The sequence below is a fragment of the Neoarius graeffei genome, chromosome 25 (genome assembly GCF_027579695.1).
Source record: "Neoarius graeffei isolate fNeoGra1 chromosome 25, fNeoGra1.pri, whole genome shotgun sequence".
Lineage (NCBI taxonomy): Eukaryota > Metazoa > Chordata > Actinopteri > Siluriformes > Ariidae > Neoarius > Neoarius graeffei.
The window spans coordinates 20,769,504-20,784,086 of NC_083593.1; the positions used below are offsets into that span (position 1 = coordinate 20,769,504).

Consider the following 14,583-nt stretch of genomic DNA (forward strand, 5'->3'; position numbering starts at 1 on the left):
GGCAAACTCTAGGCGGGCTTTTTTGTGCCTGGGCTTTAGGAGAGGCTTCTTTCGTGGACGGCATCCATGCATGCCATTCCTCTGCAGCGTACGCCATATTGTGTCACGGGAAATAGTCACCCCAGTTTGGCTTTCTATTTCTTTAGATAACTGCAGTGAACTTGCATGCCGATTTTCTTCAACCCTTCTCATCAGAAGACGCTCCTGTCGAGGTGTTAACTTCCGTGGACGACCCGGACGTCTCTGTGAGACGGCTGCAGTTCCATCTTTCTTAAATTTTTGTACCACTTTTGCTACAGCATTCTGACTGATAAGTAAAACTTTGCTTGTAGCCTTCACCTTTGTGGTGTAAAGAAATGATTTTCTTTGGGGAATTCTGAAGGGACAAGTTGAGCATCACTCTCCATCCAGCATCCAGTCACTAAAAGAGGTCGTTGTTGAAGAATGGAAAAAGATTGATGTTGCAAAATGTCGCCAACTTGTTCATTCCATGCCTAGAAGACTTGGTGCTGTCATTAAAAATCATGGAGGCCATACAAAGTACTAGATGTAGTAGTTTTTGTTGTGGGGTGTACTCATTTTTGCACCACCCTAATTTGAGTAAAACTGAAAAATGTGTAATCTAAGTTTATATTATGTATTAACCTTACTTTCCCGTTATAAGTTAAACAGATGTTATATTAAACTTTGTCTTGTCAACATTTTGGAAATTGTTTGTGTTCATTGAGAGATTGTTTCAAATGTTACTTTTCAAAGAAGGTGTACTAATTTACGCTGAGCACTGTATAATATCCCTCATAATGTGGTTGTGGTTGCTGACTGCCTGATCATGTCCTGCACTGACACTGTTAGTCCTCTGAAGAAGAGTCGCTCTTTACATATCGCACTGTTGCATCACAGTCAGGATTTACTGATGTCTATCTGAAAGATCTAAACGTACTTTAGTCATTGCTCATATAGAAACACAGCTAGTTGAGAAGTCGTTGTGGCTGAAGCTCCTGCCATCCGTGCCCACAATAATGATCCCTCTATCAAAGACATCTCTCTTGCCATTTTGATCCAAAATCAATGTCAGATGGCCTCAGTCTTTTTTATGCATACTGTACCATGGAGCAAGGTAGGATATTAATTGCTTAATTGTATCATGCAGGGGGCGGCACGGTGGTGTAGTGGTTAGCGCTGTCGCCTCACAGCAAGAAGGTCCGGGTTCGAGCCCTGGGGCCGGCGAGGGCCTTTCTGTGCGGAGTTTGCATGTTCTCCCCATGTCTGCGTGGGTTTCCTCCGGGTGCTCCGGTTTCCCCCACAGTCCAAAGACATGCAGGTTAGGTTAACTGGTGACTCTAAATTGACCGTAGGTGTGAATGTGAGTGTGAATGGTTGTCTGTGTCTATGTGTCAGCCCTGTGATGACCTGGCGACTTGTTCAGGGTGTACCCCGCCTTTCGCCCGTAGTCAGCTGGGATAGGCTCCAGCTTGCCTGCGACCCTGTAGAAGGATAAAACGGCTAGAGATAATGAGATGAGATGAGATAATGAGATGAGATGAGATGTATCATGCAGAATTGAATATGTTTCTCCACTCATTTACTCAGATTTTCCTTTAATATTCCACACACCTGTCAGTTTATTGAGGGTTGATGTTAGTCTGGCTAACGCGACTTCAAAGCTCTGCGAGCTATTGGTCTGGCAAAGATATTAAGCCCAACCGTTTCCCAAAGCGTGTGGTTGACCCGCCTCCCTGAAATGCCTCAGTTTGCTACTGGTCGAAGCCAGAAAAGGCTGTGACGAAGCTTAAACCAATCACATCACTCTTTCCTCTGACGTATGTGACGCGACGATAGGATTCTCGCTGAGCTCCATTGATTTGGCTACCAGCGGGGCTAACTGGTAGATTAAACTCTTACCGAAGCCGGTCGGGAGCAAGGCGAAAACGTCCTTCCTTTCAATAAATACCTCCAGGGCTGCTCTATGCTCCGTTTTCAATGAGAACTTCCCATTGAATGCTTTCAATACAGCATGATTCTGTAAACAATCTATGGCTTCCGGTCGCAGTTCTACTACATCACTGCCTTGAACACGCCTCTACCCAGGGCCGTTGGAGATGCTCAAAGTTGATTGGCTCCCGATTTTTCGGGAGCTTGGAAGAGCTGTAGATAGCTTGCCTGGCCAGACTAAGCTCGCAACAGGCCCTCGTGTTGCGTCACGCTTAGGATGGGCGGGCCCAGGCTAGGTTGATGTTATCTTTAAAGCTAATTATTCCAAGCTAATTATAGGAAATTTGAGTAATACACTTGACACAAACCAAAACATTGATTTTAAATGACTGGTAAAAGAGAACATTAGACATCGTCCCCTACTGAGTGATGTATTGTTACACTGTTATGTTGTTGTTGTTTTTTTCTAATCCTCAGGTCTGAGTATATATTGCAAAATCTGTTCTGCTACACACATTATACATATACAGAACTGCATGAAGAGTGAGCGCCTTTCCGCTTTTTACCATAGCTATAGTTATGGAGAAGAGAGAGACGACTTGGATGAACTGGGGTTTCCTCCACCCCCATCACCCTTCTTTTCCGCCATCTTGGCTGCGTTCCAGCCCACGGTGTGCGATGATGCTGAGGAGGCATGGCGCACACACATCAATCATCTGCTGAGTGACTCAGATGGCTCATGTGCTGTGTATACCTTCAGCATCTTCTGTTCCCTGTTCCAGGTATTATGGCTCCTACTGTTGCTGTAGCTCATACCACAACTCACACACACACGCATCATACAGATGTAAATTAAAGTATATAGACATTTGATATACTAGTCAGAGTTATTGCCAAGTTGCCAATTATTGCCGAGTTACTTCTACTTGACGTTTTTGTACTGGAGTCCATGGTTGATGGTCAGTTATTTGGAAATTAAAATTTCTGTCTTCAGAACATCCAGAACAAGTTTTACTCCCTAACCAGCGATGCTGCTAGCTACCTTGCAGATGGCTTAAAGGGCATTGGGGCAAAGTTCATGAGGTCCTCTCATATGCTGAGGACATGTTCAGACTGCCCCATGCTTTTTGTGGATGCTGATACAGTGAGTATCAGCCTTAGAGAATGTGATTGCATGCTTTGTCTGACTTTCTATTATTGTGTAACAAACCTGAATTGTTCCAATAAAGTGAAGCCCAGCATCTTACTTGTACTTCTTCTCACATTGTTTGACCTCATTTGCTTTGTAGATAATGTCCTGTGGGCTTTTGGAGAGTATGAAGTTTAGCGTATTGGAGCTGCAGGAATATCTGGACACGTACAATAGTCGAGAAGATGCGGCCATCACAGTAAGTTAAAACTACACACGTAAGGTCACTCGCACTTTCATAGAAAAGTACGGTAAATGTATATTTGACATGCGTACATACGTCTGTTTCCTTCAGTGGCTTCAGAATTGCAAGTCCACATTTCCCAGGTGTCCTGATGATGGGGTGATCACCTGTCAACCTGGAGACACAGAAGAGAAGGTTTGCAGATAGGCCTCAGTACACTGCTCATACACAGCTCTCAGATCAGTCAAAACTCATGCAAGGGTCCCAGGGATATACTTGCTCACAACCAAAAAAAGAAATTTTTTTTTTGAATATTCACTGGATTCAAGTGATTGGATACAGATGTGAGTGGGGAGTCAAACTCTCGTGGTTACCAGAGGACTAGCCCCCCACTGTAACCCTAGCTATGTAATACTGTAGGTGAGAGGCCGAGGGCTACGGAAACGGAGACCGGCGCCGCCCTATGCGCCACATGGCATGGGAAGAGACTTTGACTTTTTTTTTTTTTTGACATTGGATTCAAGTGCATTAAAATAATCTCATCTCATTATCTCTAGCCGCTTTATCCTGTTCTACAGGGTCGCAGGCGAGCTGGAGCCTATCCCAGCTGACTATGGGCGAAAGGCGGGGTACACCCTGGACAAGTCGCCAGGTCATCACAGGGCTGACACATAGACACAGACAACCATTCACACTCACAGTCAATTTAGAGTCACCAGTTTCTTTTTTTAAAGATTTTTTCACCTTTATTCGATAGGACAGTGTAGAGACAGGACAGGAAATGAGTGGGAGAGAGAGACGGGGAGGGATCGGGAAATGACCTCGGGTCGGAATCAAACCCAGGTCCCCGGATTTATGGTATGGCGCCTTAGCCACCTGAGCCACGACGCCCCTAGAGTCACCAGTTAACCTAACCTGCATGTCTTTGGACTGTGGGGGAAACCGGAGCACCCGGAGGAAACCCACACGGACACGGGGAGAACATGCAAACTCCGCACAGAAAGGCCCTCGCCGGTCACGGGGCTCAAACCCGGACCTTCTTGCTGTGAGGCGACAGCGCTAACCACTACACCACCGTGCCGCCCCGCATTACAATAATGTCACATACAAATATGATTGTGAGTCTAATATGATTATAACTGTTCACGCTACGGTGCCTTTCAAATTATCACTCTCTTTCCCAGTCATTTCAAAAACTGGCACAAACTGGCCCATGTTGCCTTTCGTGTTACTTTTTCAGTTGCTGCAAAGCCTATAGAAATGGTCAAAGCACTCATTTAGTATTGGCTACAAATTACTACAGAATCCTTTAATGGTCACGTACAAATGAATTGGAAGACTTGAATGAATTCTCACTCAGTCCACATGCATTACCACATCAGAGTAAAATCAAGATATCCTGCAGTACCCTTCAATTTAACTCAGTTCGGTTTCATTTGCATTGTGCTTTTAACAAAGCAGCTTTACAAAAATCCATATGCAGATTTAGAATCAGAAGTGACACTGGTCAAGAAAAGCTGCCCGAGATGGCATGAGGAAGAAACCATGAGAAGAACCAGACTGAAGAGGAAACTTATCCTCTTCAGAGGGCTGCAAAAGTAGGTATACAGTAATGAAAAACAAAACGTTAGTATCAAATGAAACCTGGCACCACTATTGTAATACTGGGATAATCCTTACTGTATATCTAATTTTGCAGCCCCGTGTATAGTCAGTCGTCATGTATAGGTCCACACTCTTTTGTATTTTTCATAATCTAACACACAAGATGATCACACTCATCAACTCATTTTTATTTCAAATCTTTATTAGCTGATTATGGTGAGAACAGGTAAAATATGCGCGCTTTCCTGGACAGGAAGAATGTCCTGGGAAAGAAATCACAAATGATAAGAATGTCTGTCAGAAATTCCGCTGCATTGCAATGTTGCAATCTTTATTTTATATTAAGACATGCCATGGCTTTCTTTCTGCTTTGGTGGAACACGTGCTGTTTCTGTCCTTCACCGCCTCTATCTTCCGCATGAATAATGTAAGCAAGCTCTAAGCCTCAGTCTAATACTAATGATCCACTAATCACAAGATGATTTTTGCTACTGGGTTGAATCTCACTGTGTGCACGCTCTTTTATTAGCACCTTGTATTTCTCCTCTCTCAATTTCATCTTGTCTTCCGACATGCTTACACTGCAGCAAATGGAAACACTGGCTGTAAGTCCAAAACAAGTTCTCTCATATGCCGTGTTAACATTGCCAGTCCATGAGAGACTGTGTAGACCAAGTACACTGTCTCTTATTTGCTCCATTCTATCCCGACTATATGAAAATATGTCATGTGTTTCCGACTCTGTATCACGTCTGATATTTCTCTATTTTGTTCTTTTCAGCAACTGGAACTGTGTCAACGTCTGTACAAACTGCACTTTCAGCTCCTACTCCTTTTTCAGTGCTACTGTAAACTGATCAGTAAAGTCAGCGCTATCAGCACAGTACCAGAGGTACTGTGACCATTTCTAAACTACATGGTACTAGCATATATGAAGTGTGCATGCCCAGATCAATGCTACAGTACTATTGCTATACACGCACAAAGTGACCCGGGTTAGTAGTGCATCTACTGAGAACTAGTGCAGAAAATTGTCAAGTTGTAATGACGGTTTACAAATAGCATTTTGAATTATTCCCATCCCATTTTGACTCCTTATTCTCTTCTGTTCCGCAGCTGTTGAACATGTCCCGTGAGCTTGGAGAGTTGAAAGCCTGTCTACGGTTGGCAGCAGGAGTGGCCAGTAATCAGGAGGGCCAGCAGCAACCCAAAATGCAATCCATCTTCACCACCTCTGAGGCGGCAGTGCAGGCTGTGCTTGAGTCCCTGAGGAACAGGCAGTATACCACAGCCATCTGCCACATCCGCCAGTGCAGGTCATACATGCGCCCACACACACACACACGCCTAAATCTATCCCTAACCTAAGGAACTAAAACAGAGGGTTTTGAATAATACCTGCAGGATTTTGTATAAAAGGTTGTTTTCCTTGTTGGGACCAACCAAACGGCCCCGCAGTTTCGGAGCTGTCAGATATTCCTCACCTTGTGTGGGGGCTTCCCTTCCCACTGACACCTCTGAATGGCTCATTGGAAATCTAAATCTGTATCTGGATTTCTTATAAAGCTGCTTTGTGACCGTGTCCATTGTTAAAAGTGCTGTATAAAATTAAAACCTGAATTGAATTGAATATTTAAAACATGCCCCTCTCACACAAACAAAACTACTAGCTTAAGGCCCGGTCCCACTGCACTTACGGATGCAAAGAGGATGTAAAACGTAAAAAAATCTTTGCCATCCGTTGGAAAACGCCGTTGTGTACTCATTGCATACGTGCTTCATACGCTCTATCCATCGAGCATCCGTCCACTGTGATTTCATCCGCGCAAAAAGTTTTGAGCTGCACAAAACTTTTAGAACGGATGAACTTTCCGCCGTGTACGATGTAAATCCGCGACATATACGAGCAACAAACGTTTTATGTCCGTTATCATCCGTTAAACGTCTGCTGTATCCTCTCTGCATCCTCTGGGCATCCTCGCAACTCACATCCGCTGCAGCTGAAAACGGAAAGAGGGAGGAAAGATAAGGTACATGAAACGTCTATTCATCGTTAGTAGCACGGAAATAGAAAGGATGTAAGCGTATGCATCTCGTATATAAAGTATTCAAAACGGACAAAGCGTTTATATCTGGGATGTATCTCGTATATTTAGGATGTCTGGAGTATGTCTAGAGTATGTAGAAGGACACCTAGCGCAGTGAACGGTCTGCATCCGATATACATCCACGCAACATCCCCTTTGTTTCCGTTAGGCGTACGTGATGCATCCCCTTCACCCGCTATGCATCCGCTCTTTCTGCTATGCGTCCGCTTCTCAGTTATCACCGGTAACCCCTTCGGAGCTGTCATCCACTTCCATCCGCTAGGCTTCCTATGAACATGCGTTTAACATCCCCGCTACATACTACCCACGTCCGTTCTTTTCCGTTCTGTTTTCGCCAATTTTGTCCATTTCTGGAGCGGATGAAAACGGATAGAGCCACCCCCGAAATTTTGCTCGTCCACTGTGTCCTTTTTGCATACGTTTTGTGTCCATCGGCCAGTGGGACCGGGCCTTAATGGGTTGTTTTACAATCAGGGTACAAAGTTTGTGTCACAGGGGTCCAAAATTCAAATTGATTCAAACTGGTTCTTGTACCAGTTTTTAAGTGAAGGACAACTTAAAAAACAGATTTCAGGTAATTTTTTGACGTGTGTGTATGGTAGTTTTGTGTAATCTGCTATAAGATGGGAGAAACAAATGAAGTGATTCTCGGAGAGGACATTTTTTTTTTGACAATTTAGAATCCACTACTTCCATAGTGCTTTTAAATATAAGGCTGTAAGCTTTGTGTTAGTTGTCTCTAATATTTATGTCCCAATATCTTGACCACATTTTAGGATGAAAATAATTATTTTAGATATGTTATTTTATATTGAAACATTAGCTGTCTGTCTCGGAGAGGACATTTTTTTGACACAATTACATACTAATTTGATCAAAATAGTCTGAAAACTTACTGGCATTCAACATTAAAACTTAACTATGTTTCCAATGATATGGAACCAAATATGTGTTTTATGATATAAAGAATGATTTAAGTGCATCCCTTCTGGAGCTACCTGTGGTCAAAAAAGCACTTTTTCTAAATGACATGAGTAATTTTGCTAAATATGACATATATTGCCATACATTCACCAAAAATAACGTTATCACCAATTTTTTTTTTTTGCATGGTAAATGGAGCTATCACAGGGCTACAATAAACAACCATGTTTATTTAGTCAAGCCTTTTGATATTGAAGATAATAAGTGTTAAATGTGATTTTTAGCTTGCGTACCCTGATTGTAAAACAACCCTTATATAAAATGTAGACATCCTGAAAAGTTTCTTGGCAACATCCATCCATCATCTGTAGCCGCTTTATCCTGTTCTACAGGGTCGCAGACAAGCTGGAGCCTATCCCAGCTGACTGCGGGTGAAAGGCGGGGTACACCCTGGACAAGTCGCCAGGTCATCACAGGGCTGACACATAGACACAGACAACACTCACATTCACACCTACGGTCAATTTAGAGTCACCAGTTAACCTAACCTGCATGTCTTTGGACTGTGGGGGAAACCGGAGCACCCGGAGGAAACCCACGCGGACACGGGGATAACATGCAAACTCCACACAGAAAGGCTCTCACCGGCCACGGGGCTCGAACCCGGACCTTCTTGCTGTGAGGCGACAGCGCTAACCACTACACCACTGTGCCGCCCCCTTATGACTACTAGATTTTCAAAATGGCACGCATGATTAAAAACCATGTTGTGGGGGAATTTGTCTGGGACACTATTTCCATGCACATATTTTTTTTTACATTTGAAATGAATTAATTCATATTAGCAATTCGAAACATACCGTTTACGTACATGAAAATGATCGGATAGATGCGCCTGTTTATATGTACCAAATGTACAGTTGGAATAGAATTTCTGACATGCACACAATGCTGCATGGCTGGCTTACTCTGTTCCATAAAGATGGACATGGCGAGTATTTTAGCCAATCTATTTTATTTAAGCAATAATTTGTAAGAAACCTTCTGCTCATAGAAGTACTGAGCAGGAGAAGGCGAGCACAAGATAGTTTGTTTCGAAACGCCGTCCTATACAGAGCCATACCTTTGCTGCCAATTCTAATTGTTCATTTAATTAATTGTTAATTCAATTGTCTTGCAAGAGCAGACAAGGGAGATCCTGACACAACTGTCCAAAAGACTGAAAGTCTTTAATTTTCTCTAAAGCTGCTTTGCGACAATGTCTGTTGTTAAAAAGCACCATACAAATAAACTTGACTTTACTTCCGGAAGCATCATGTGGCGTATCCACTGTTAGCACAAGACTACAAAGAAAGCACCTGGACATAATCACTGCACGAAGGCATACTGAATATGTGCAGAAGGAAATCTAGAGTGTTTCCATGGCTAATATTTTCTTTTGATCAGTTTATAAAAATGGGCGGCACGGTGGTGTAGTGGTTAGCGCTGTCGCCTCACAGCAAGAAGGTCCGGGTTCGAGCCCCGTGGCCGGCGAGGGCCTTTCTGTGCGGAGTTTGCATGTTCTCCCCGTGTCCGTGTGGGTTTCCTCCGGGTGCTCCGGTTTCCCCCACAGTCCAAAGACATGCAGGTTAGGTTAACTGGTGACTCTAAATTGACCGTAGGTGTGAATGTGAGTGTGAATGGTTGTCTGTGTCTATGTGTCAGCCCTGTGATGACCTGGCGACTTGTCCAGGGTGTACCCCGCCTTTCGCCCGTAGTCAGCTGGGATAGGCTCCAGCTTGCCTGCGACCCTGTAGAACAGGATAAAGCAGCTACAGATAATGAGATGAGATGAGTTTATAAAAAGGTTTAAACCTACCCCTCTGCAGCCGATTGAAATTTCTATCTGTTTGGGTGTTTTTATTCAGACTGAGGTGTTTATATGAAGGATTTTTATTTGGTTTGAGCTTTTAAACCAGTTATAATTGGAATATTAGGCTCCATGTAAACCCAGCCACTGTTGTACAAAGGCCCATGCAGAATAGGCCATGTGGGTCATTCGATTTCAGCTTTGTAGTGTGTAAGGGTGGTTACTTATGGCAACATTACCCCAACGATATATGACTTTGGCCACAAGGGAGAGACCAACCACTGTAATAAGGTGAAGTGGACCACTCATGCCCTTTGTCCACCAAATCAGTTCCAGGGCTGGTTCGGGGCTGGTGCTGGTTCACAACTCGTTCAACTTGCGAGCCAGCTGAGAACCAGTTTGCTTTTCCATAGCTCAGGGTGCTAAGGGGAGCCACGTCAGTTACGTCTCTGTATATGTTAGTTACGTCGCTGCGTTTGCATAAACCTTAGCGCGAATATCGAAGCAACAACAACAACAACAACAATGGATGACTTCGCGTTTGTACAGCTGCTGCTTCTCGTCGCTTAAAAATGGCGACCTTTCGCGGTCTTGCGATTGTTGTTGGTCTTAACAACTCCGCCCCCACCCCCGCTGACGTAAGCGGTTCTTTCCTCTGGCCCAGCAGAGAGTTGGTGCTAGCCTGGAACCGGTTTTTCTGGCCCCAGAGCCAGTTCTTTGTCAGTGGAAACAGAAAACCCGGTTCCAAACTAAGCACTGGCCCCGAACCAGCCCCGGAACTGCTTTGGTGGAAAAGGGGCATTAGTTACAAGTTTGAGCACCAATATATAAAACACCACCCAGTTCACCCCCCCCCCAAAAAAAAAGTCCAAAGACAACGTAACTCGACACTGAGAAATTTTATTGTTTGAAAGCATTTCCATGATTTGCAAATCACCACGCTCTGTTTTTATTTACATTTTACCACCTTTTTTGGAAACGGGGTTATAAATGTACATATTTAAATCAGGAAATTTAGAGAAGGATGCTGAAGACAGGGAGCAATGGAGATGAAAGATCCGCTGTGGCGACCCCTAATCGGGAGCAGCCAAAAGAAGAAGAAGATTTAAATCAGGAAACAGAGTAAATTTATACGTTGTCTTTTTTCCTTCCTTTCTACAGACAGCTTTGGCCAAATGACATCTTTGGCAGCAATTCAGAGGATGAAGTCCAGACCTTGCTGAACATCTACTTTCATCACCAGTCTCTGGGCCAGACGGGCATGTTTGCCCTGGTGGGCTCTGAGCAGGATGCGGGGCGGGTCAGCACCGAGCTGATGGAGCTCAGCAGCGAGATCCGGGATATGATCCGGCGCGCTCAGGACTCCCGGCTCATCTCATCATGCCTCCCGGACTCCAGCGCTTCAGCAGTGAGTCTCTGACAGGAAGTGTGCAGCACTCCAAAACAGCGCTGGATCCCTCCTTAGATACTCAGCCCCTCCTCTACACTCATTCACTACTTCCCCGACCTGATCCAGGCTATACCCACGGCGCTGCCTGGGAGTGCTGCAGCCCTCTCACAGCTCTGTCCGACAAACTTGCACACTACTTCGGAAAAATCAGAGAATTGCCCTTGACTGCAATGAATAGGAAGAAGGGAGTCCTGAGAGTGAGCTTGTCTTCAGGCTCTCAAATGTGCAGCAATTCTGGAGAAACACAACTGCTCCTGTGTGACGCTTCAGACTGAGTCACGCTCTCACATTTTTATATGTTTATGTAATTGCACTATGTTGAGCTTTCAACATCAGACATCACAAAGGAAGATTAGGTTGTTTGCTACTGAGGACAAGTGCTGTTTGTTTGGTTTTTTTTTATAAGGAAACAGCTAAGCTGATTAGAACTTGTACCAAATGCATCTGCACTGTATATTGTTCATTGGGAAATGTGCAATGAAGGATAAACTGAATTGGATGCCTTTCTACTGCTACTGAAGAATGTTCTGTGAATTAGACACACTAGAGAAAGCTTTCTTTTTTGTAACGGTGTTTATGAGCCTGTTCATCACTATTTAACACTGAAATTAACATTTACGTGCACGCGCGCGCACACACACACACACAGGCATGCTGACATTTAGCTGCCATACAATACAAAACCAGTAAGCTGGTAAATATCAATGTATCCAAGGTGTTGGTTAATGTTAGTGACACTATTAGACCCTTTACTTTTTGAAACGTGTCACTTTCTACTGTATACAGACTTGCCTCTTGCTCACCTGTATTGTCAAGATATACCAACATGTATTTTCATCTGAGAAATCGTTCCATAACGTGTCATTCAAAACTGCCAAGCATGCATTGTTGTACTTATGATTTATTAAAACTATTTAAATTAACTGGGCAGAAAAAAAAAAAACATTTGTACAAAGTCCAAAAGGGAGCTCTGCTCATGCAGGTCAGTTGTTTTATGTTCAGAAACGTGCATGCCAGCAGAGATTCTACATTGTTTTCCTAAGGGAAAAAAGTCTTAGATTAGGGGTTTTACACTGTGTATATAGCTACTTTTACAGGTTTTGTGAAGTAATTTTGTGTGGTGCTGTCAAGTGTCATGTAAAAATAAAGGCTTAGCAGATAAATTATTTGTCATCTGAATCACAGCACTACTTTACAGTCACAAAACATTACCAAGACTTCATTTCGATAATTGCGTTCGTGTCCGTCTCAGAATAAGGTAAGTGCTTAGATATATTTAGCTTCAATTTACTTGTCACAGTTTTTTTTTTTTTTTTTAGATTCCTGACATTCACAAACAGGGCACGTCACTACACAGATGAGCTCAGTGTACAGTAGCAAAAATTCATTCCGATATATACTGTAGCGAAGAAAAGAGAAATAACCCACAGACAAGATCATTTTTCAAATTTTGCCATCGACATTTTGTAATCTATAATGTAACCTTCACTAAAATATAATAATAAATTTTATTTATAAGCGCCTTTCATGACACTTTACAAGAATAAAACATAAAATAAACAACAGGTAAAAACTAAACATTAAAAGGGAAAAAAAAGTTTAAATTATAATGTAAAACAACCTATAAATATGACAACTATATGGGTGATATGCATTAATTTCAATTTACACATCAAAGTTTATAGATGATTTTTGCCAAACTTGATTTTCTCTTCAGGGCGGCACGTTGGTTAGCACTGTCGCCTTACAGCAAGAAGGTTCTGTGTGGAGTTTGCATGTTCTCCCTGTGTGGGTTTCCTCCAGGTTCTCCGGTTTCCCCCACAGTCCAAAGACATGCAGGTTTATATATATATATATATATATATATATATAAAATGATAGGGGCGGCACGGTGGTGTAGTGGTTAGCGCTGTCACCTCACAGCAAGAAGGTCTGGGTTCGAGCCCCGGGGCCGGCGAGGGCCTTTCTGTGCGGAGTTTGCATGTTCTCCCCGTGGGTTTCCTCCGGGTGCTCCGGTTTCCCCCACAGTCCAAAGACATGCAGGTTAGGTTAACTGGTGACTCTAAATTGACCGTAGGTGTGAATGTGAGTGTGAATGGTTGTCTGTGTCTATGTGTCAGCCCTGTGATGACCTGGCGACTTGTCCAGGGTGTACCCTGCCTTTCGCCCGTAGTCAGCTGGGATAGGCTCCAGCTTGCCTGCGACCCTGTAGAACAGGATAAAGCGGCTAGAGATAATGAGATGAGATGAGATAAAATGATAGGCTGTTCCTCACCTCTGAATACATAATCAGCTGAAGAAGTGCAGATTCATAAGCATAGGCCCTGATGTTACAACCTCTTTCAGGTCTTCATCTCGTCTGGCTAGCCCTTTTTTGATGAGATGTTTAAAAAAAAAAGATAGAGGCTAGGAAGAATAACTTTATTTTTTAATGTCTGAAATCAGCAGACATGTGCATACAGTACCTGATTGTATGTGATTGGTTCTGGGAACACGATTATTCCTACTTTTTCCTGGGGCTTCGGGGGCAAACACAACCATATGCCCCCACGTATTGCGTTTCTGTGAGTCCTCAGTGACATTTCTTCAAATCAGCTGTAAGCAAAGCCCTTAACAAATCTTCACCTCATTGAAGTCTCTCCAGTATCCCCCAGAGGTGAACCTGATGTACAGCTCAGCTCTTCAAATGAAAGATGATGTCACCCACTTAGGCTGCAGCATAATGTCTGAGGTGTTGGAAGGTTGCAGTGACTCTGTGGAGCCTCTATGTATTGCATGTTCAACATACAGTGTGTCCAGTGTGCAGCAAATGAGAAATAAAACAAAGCTCAGACCGTGGACATGCTTGCATTCTCAGAGTGGACATCGTTGGCCATTTGTGTGACAAATCTCAGTTCACTCACAATCTGGCCAAAGCAAGCCCCCCCCCTCCCCATTTTTCCGCTGCCAATTCCCACCCACCAGCCAGGTTTCCCTACATGCTTCCTCTGAGATGTGCAAAGCCAACCAACCTCAAAAATTTAATGTGATGAAGGCTTGTGATATGTAGATAGGCTCATGCCATTACAATTTCAAATTAAAATGCAAACATTTGAATTCATTATACCATCTGTAACACGGCATGGCTGTGTAGTGGTTAGCACAGTTGCCTCACAGCAAGAAGGTCTGGGTTCGAGCCCAGTGGCTGGAGAGGGCCTCTCTGTTTGGAGTTTGCATGTTCTCCCTGTGTCTGCGTGGGTTTCCTCCAGGTGCTCCGGTTTCCCCCACAGTCCAAAAACATGCAGTTAGGTTGACGTGGGGTGGCCTTGGGCTGAAGTCCCCTTGAGCAAGGTACCTGACCGC

At 43.7% G+C, this 14,583-nt stretch overlaps 1 protein-coding gene across 6 annotated transcripts in view; it reads left to right on the forward strand.

The window, feature by feature from the left end:
* The window catches only part of fryb (furry homolog b (Drosophila)), a 230,849-nt gene extending 218,445 nt beyond the window's left edge, over positions 1-12,404 (forward strand). For all 6 annotated transcript variants that reach the window (XM_060908228.1, XM_060908222.1, XM_060908225.1 and 3 more), the window contains exons 55-61: positions 2,504-2,714; positions 2,927-3,076; positions 3,222-3,320; positions 3,417-3,500; positions 5,692-5,802; positions 6,027-6,226; positions 10,953-12,404. In XM_060908228.1, the coding sequence (XP_060764211.1) occupies positions 2,504-2,714; positions 2,927-3,076; positions 3,222-3,320; positions 3,417-3,500; positions 5,692-5,802; positions 6,027-6,226; positions 10,953-11,211 (1,114 nt within the window). In that variant the 3' untranslated portion in view covers positions 11,212-12,404. The remainder of the gene's footprint in view (positions 1-2,503; positions 2,715-2,926; positions 3,077-3,221; positions 3,321-3,416; positions 3,501-5,691; positions 5,803-6,026; positions 6,227-10,952) is intronic.
* The last annotated feature ends 2,179 nt before the right edge of the window (positions 12,405-14,583 follow it).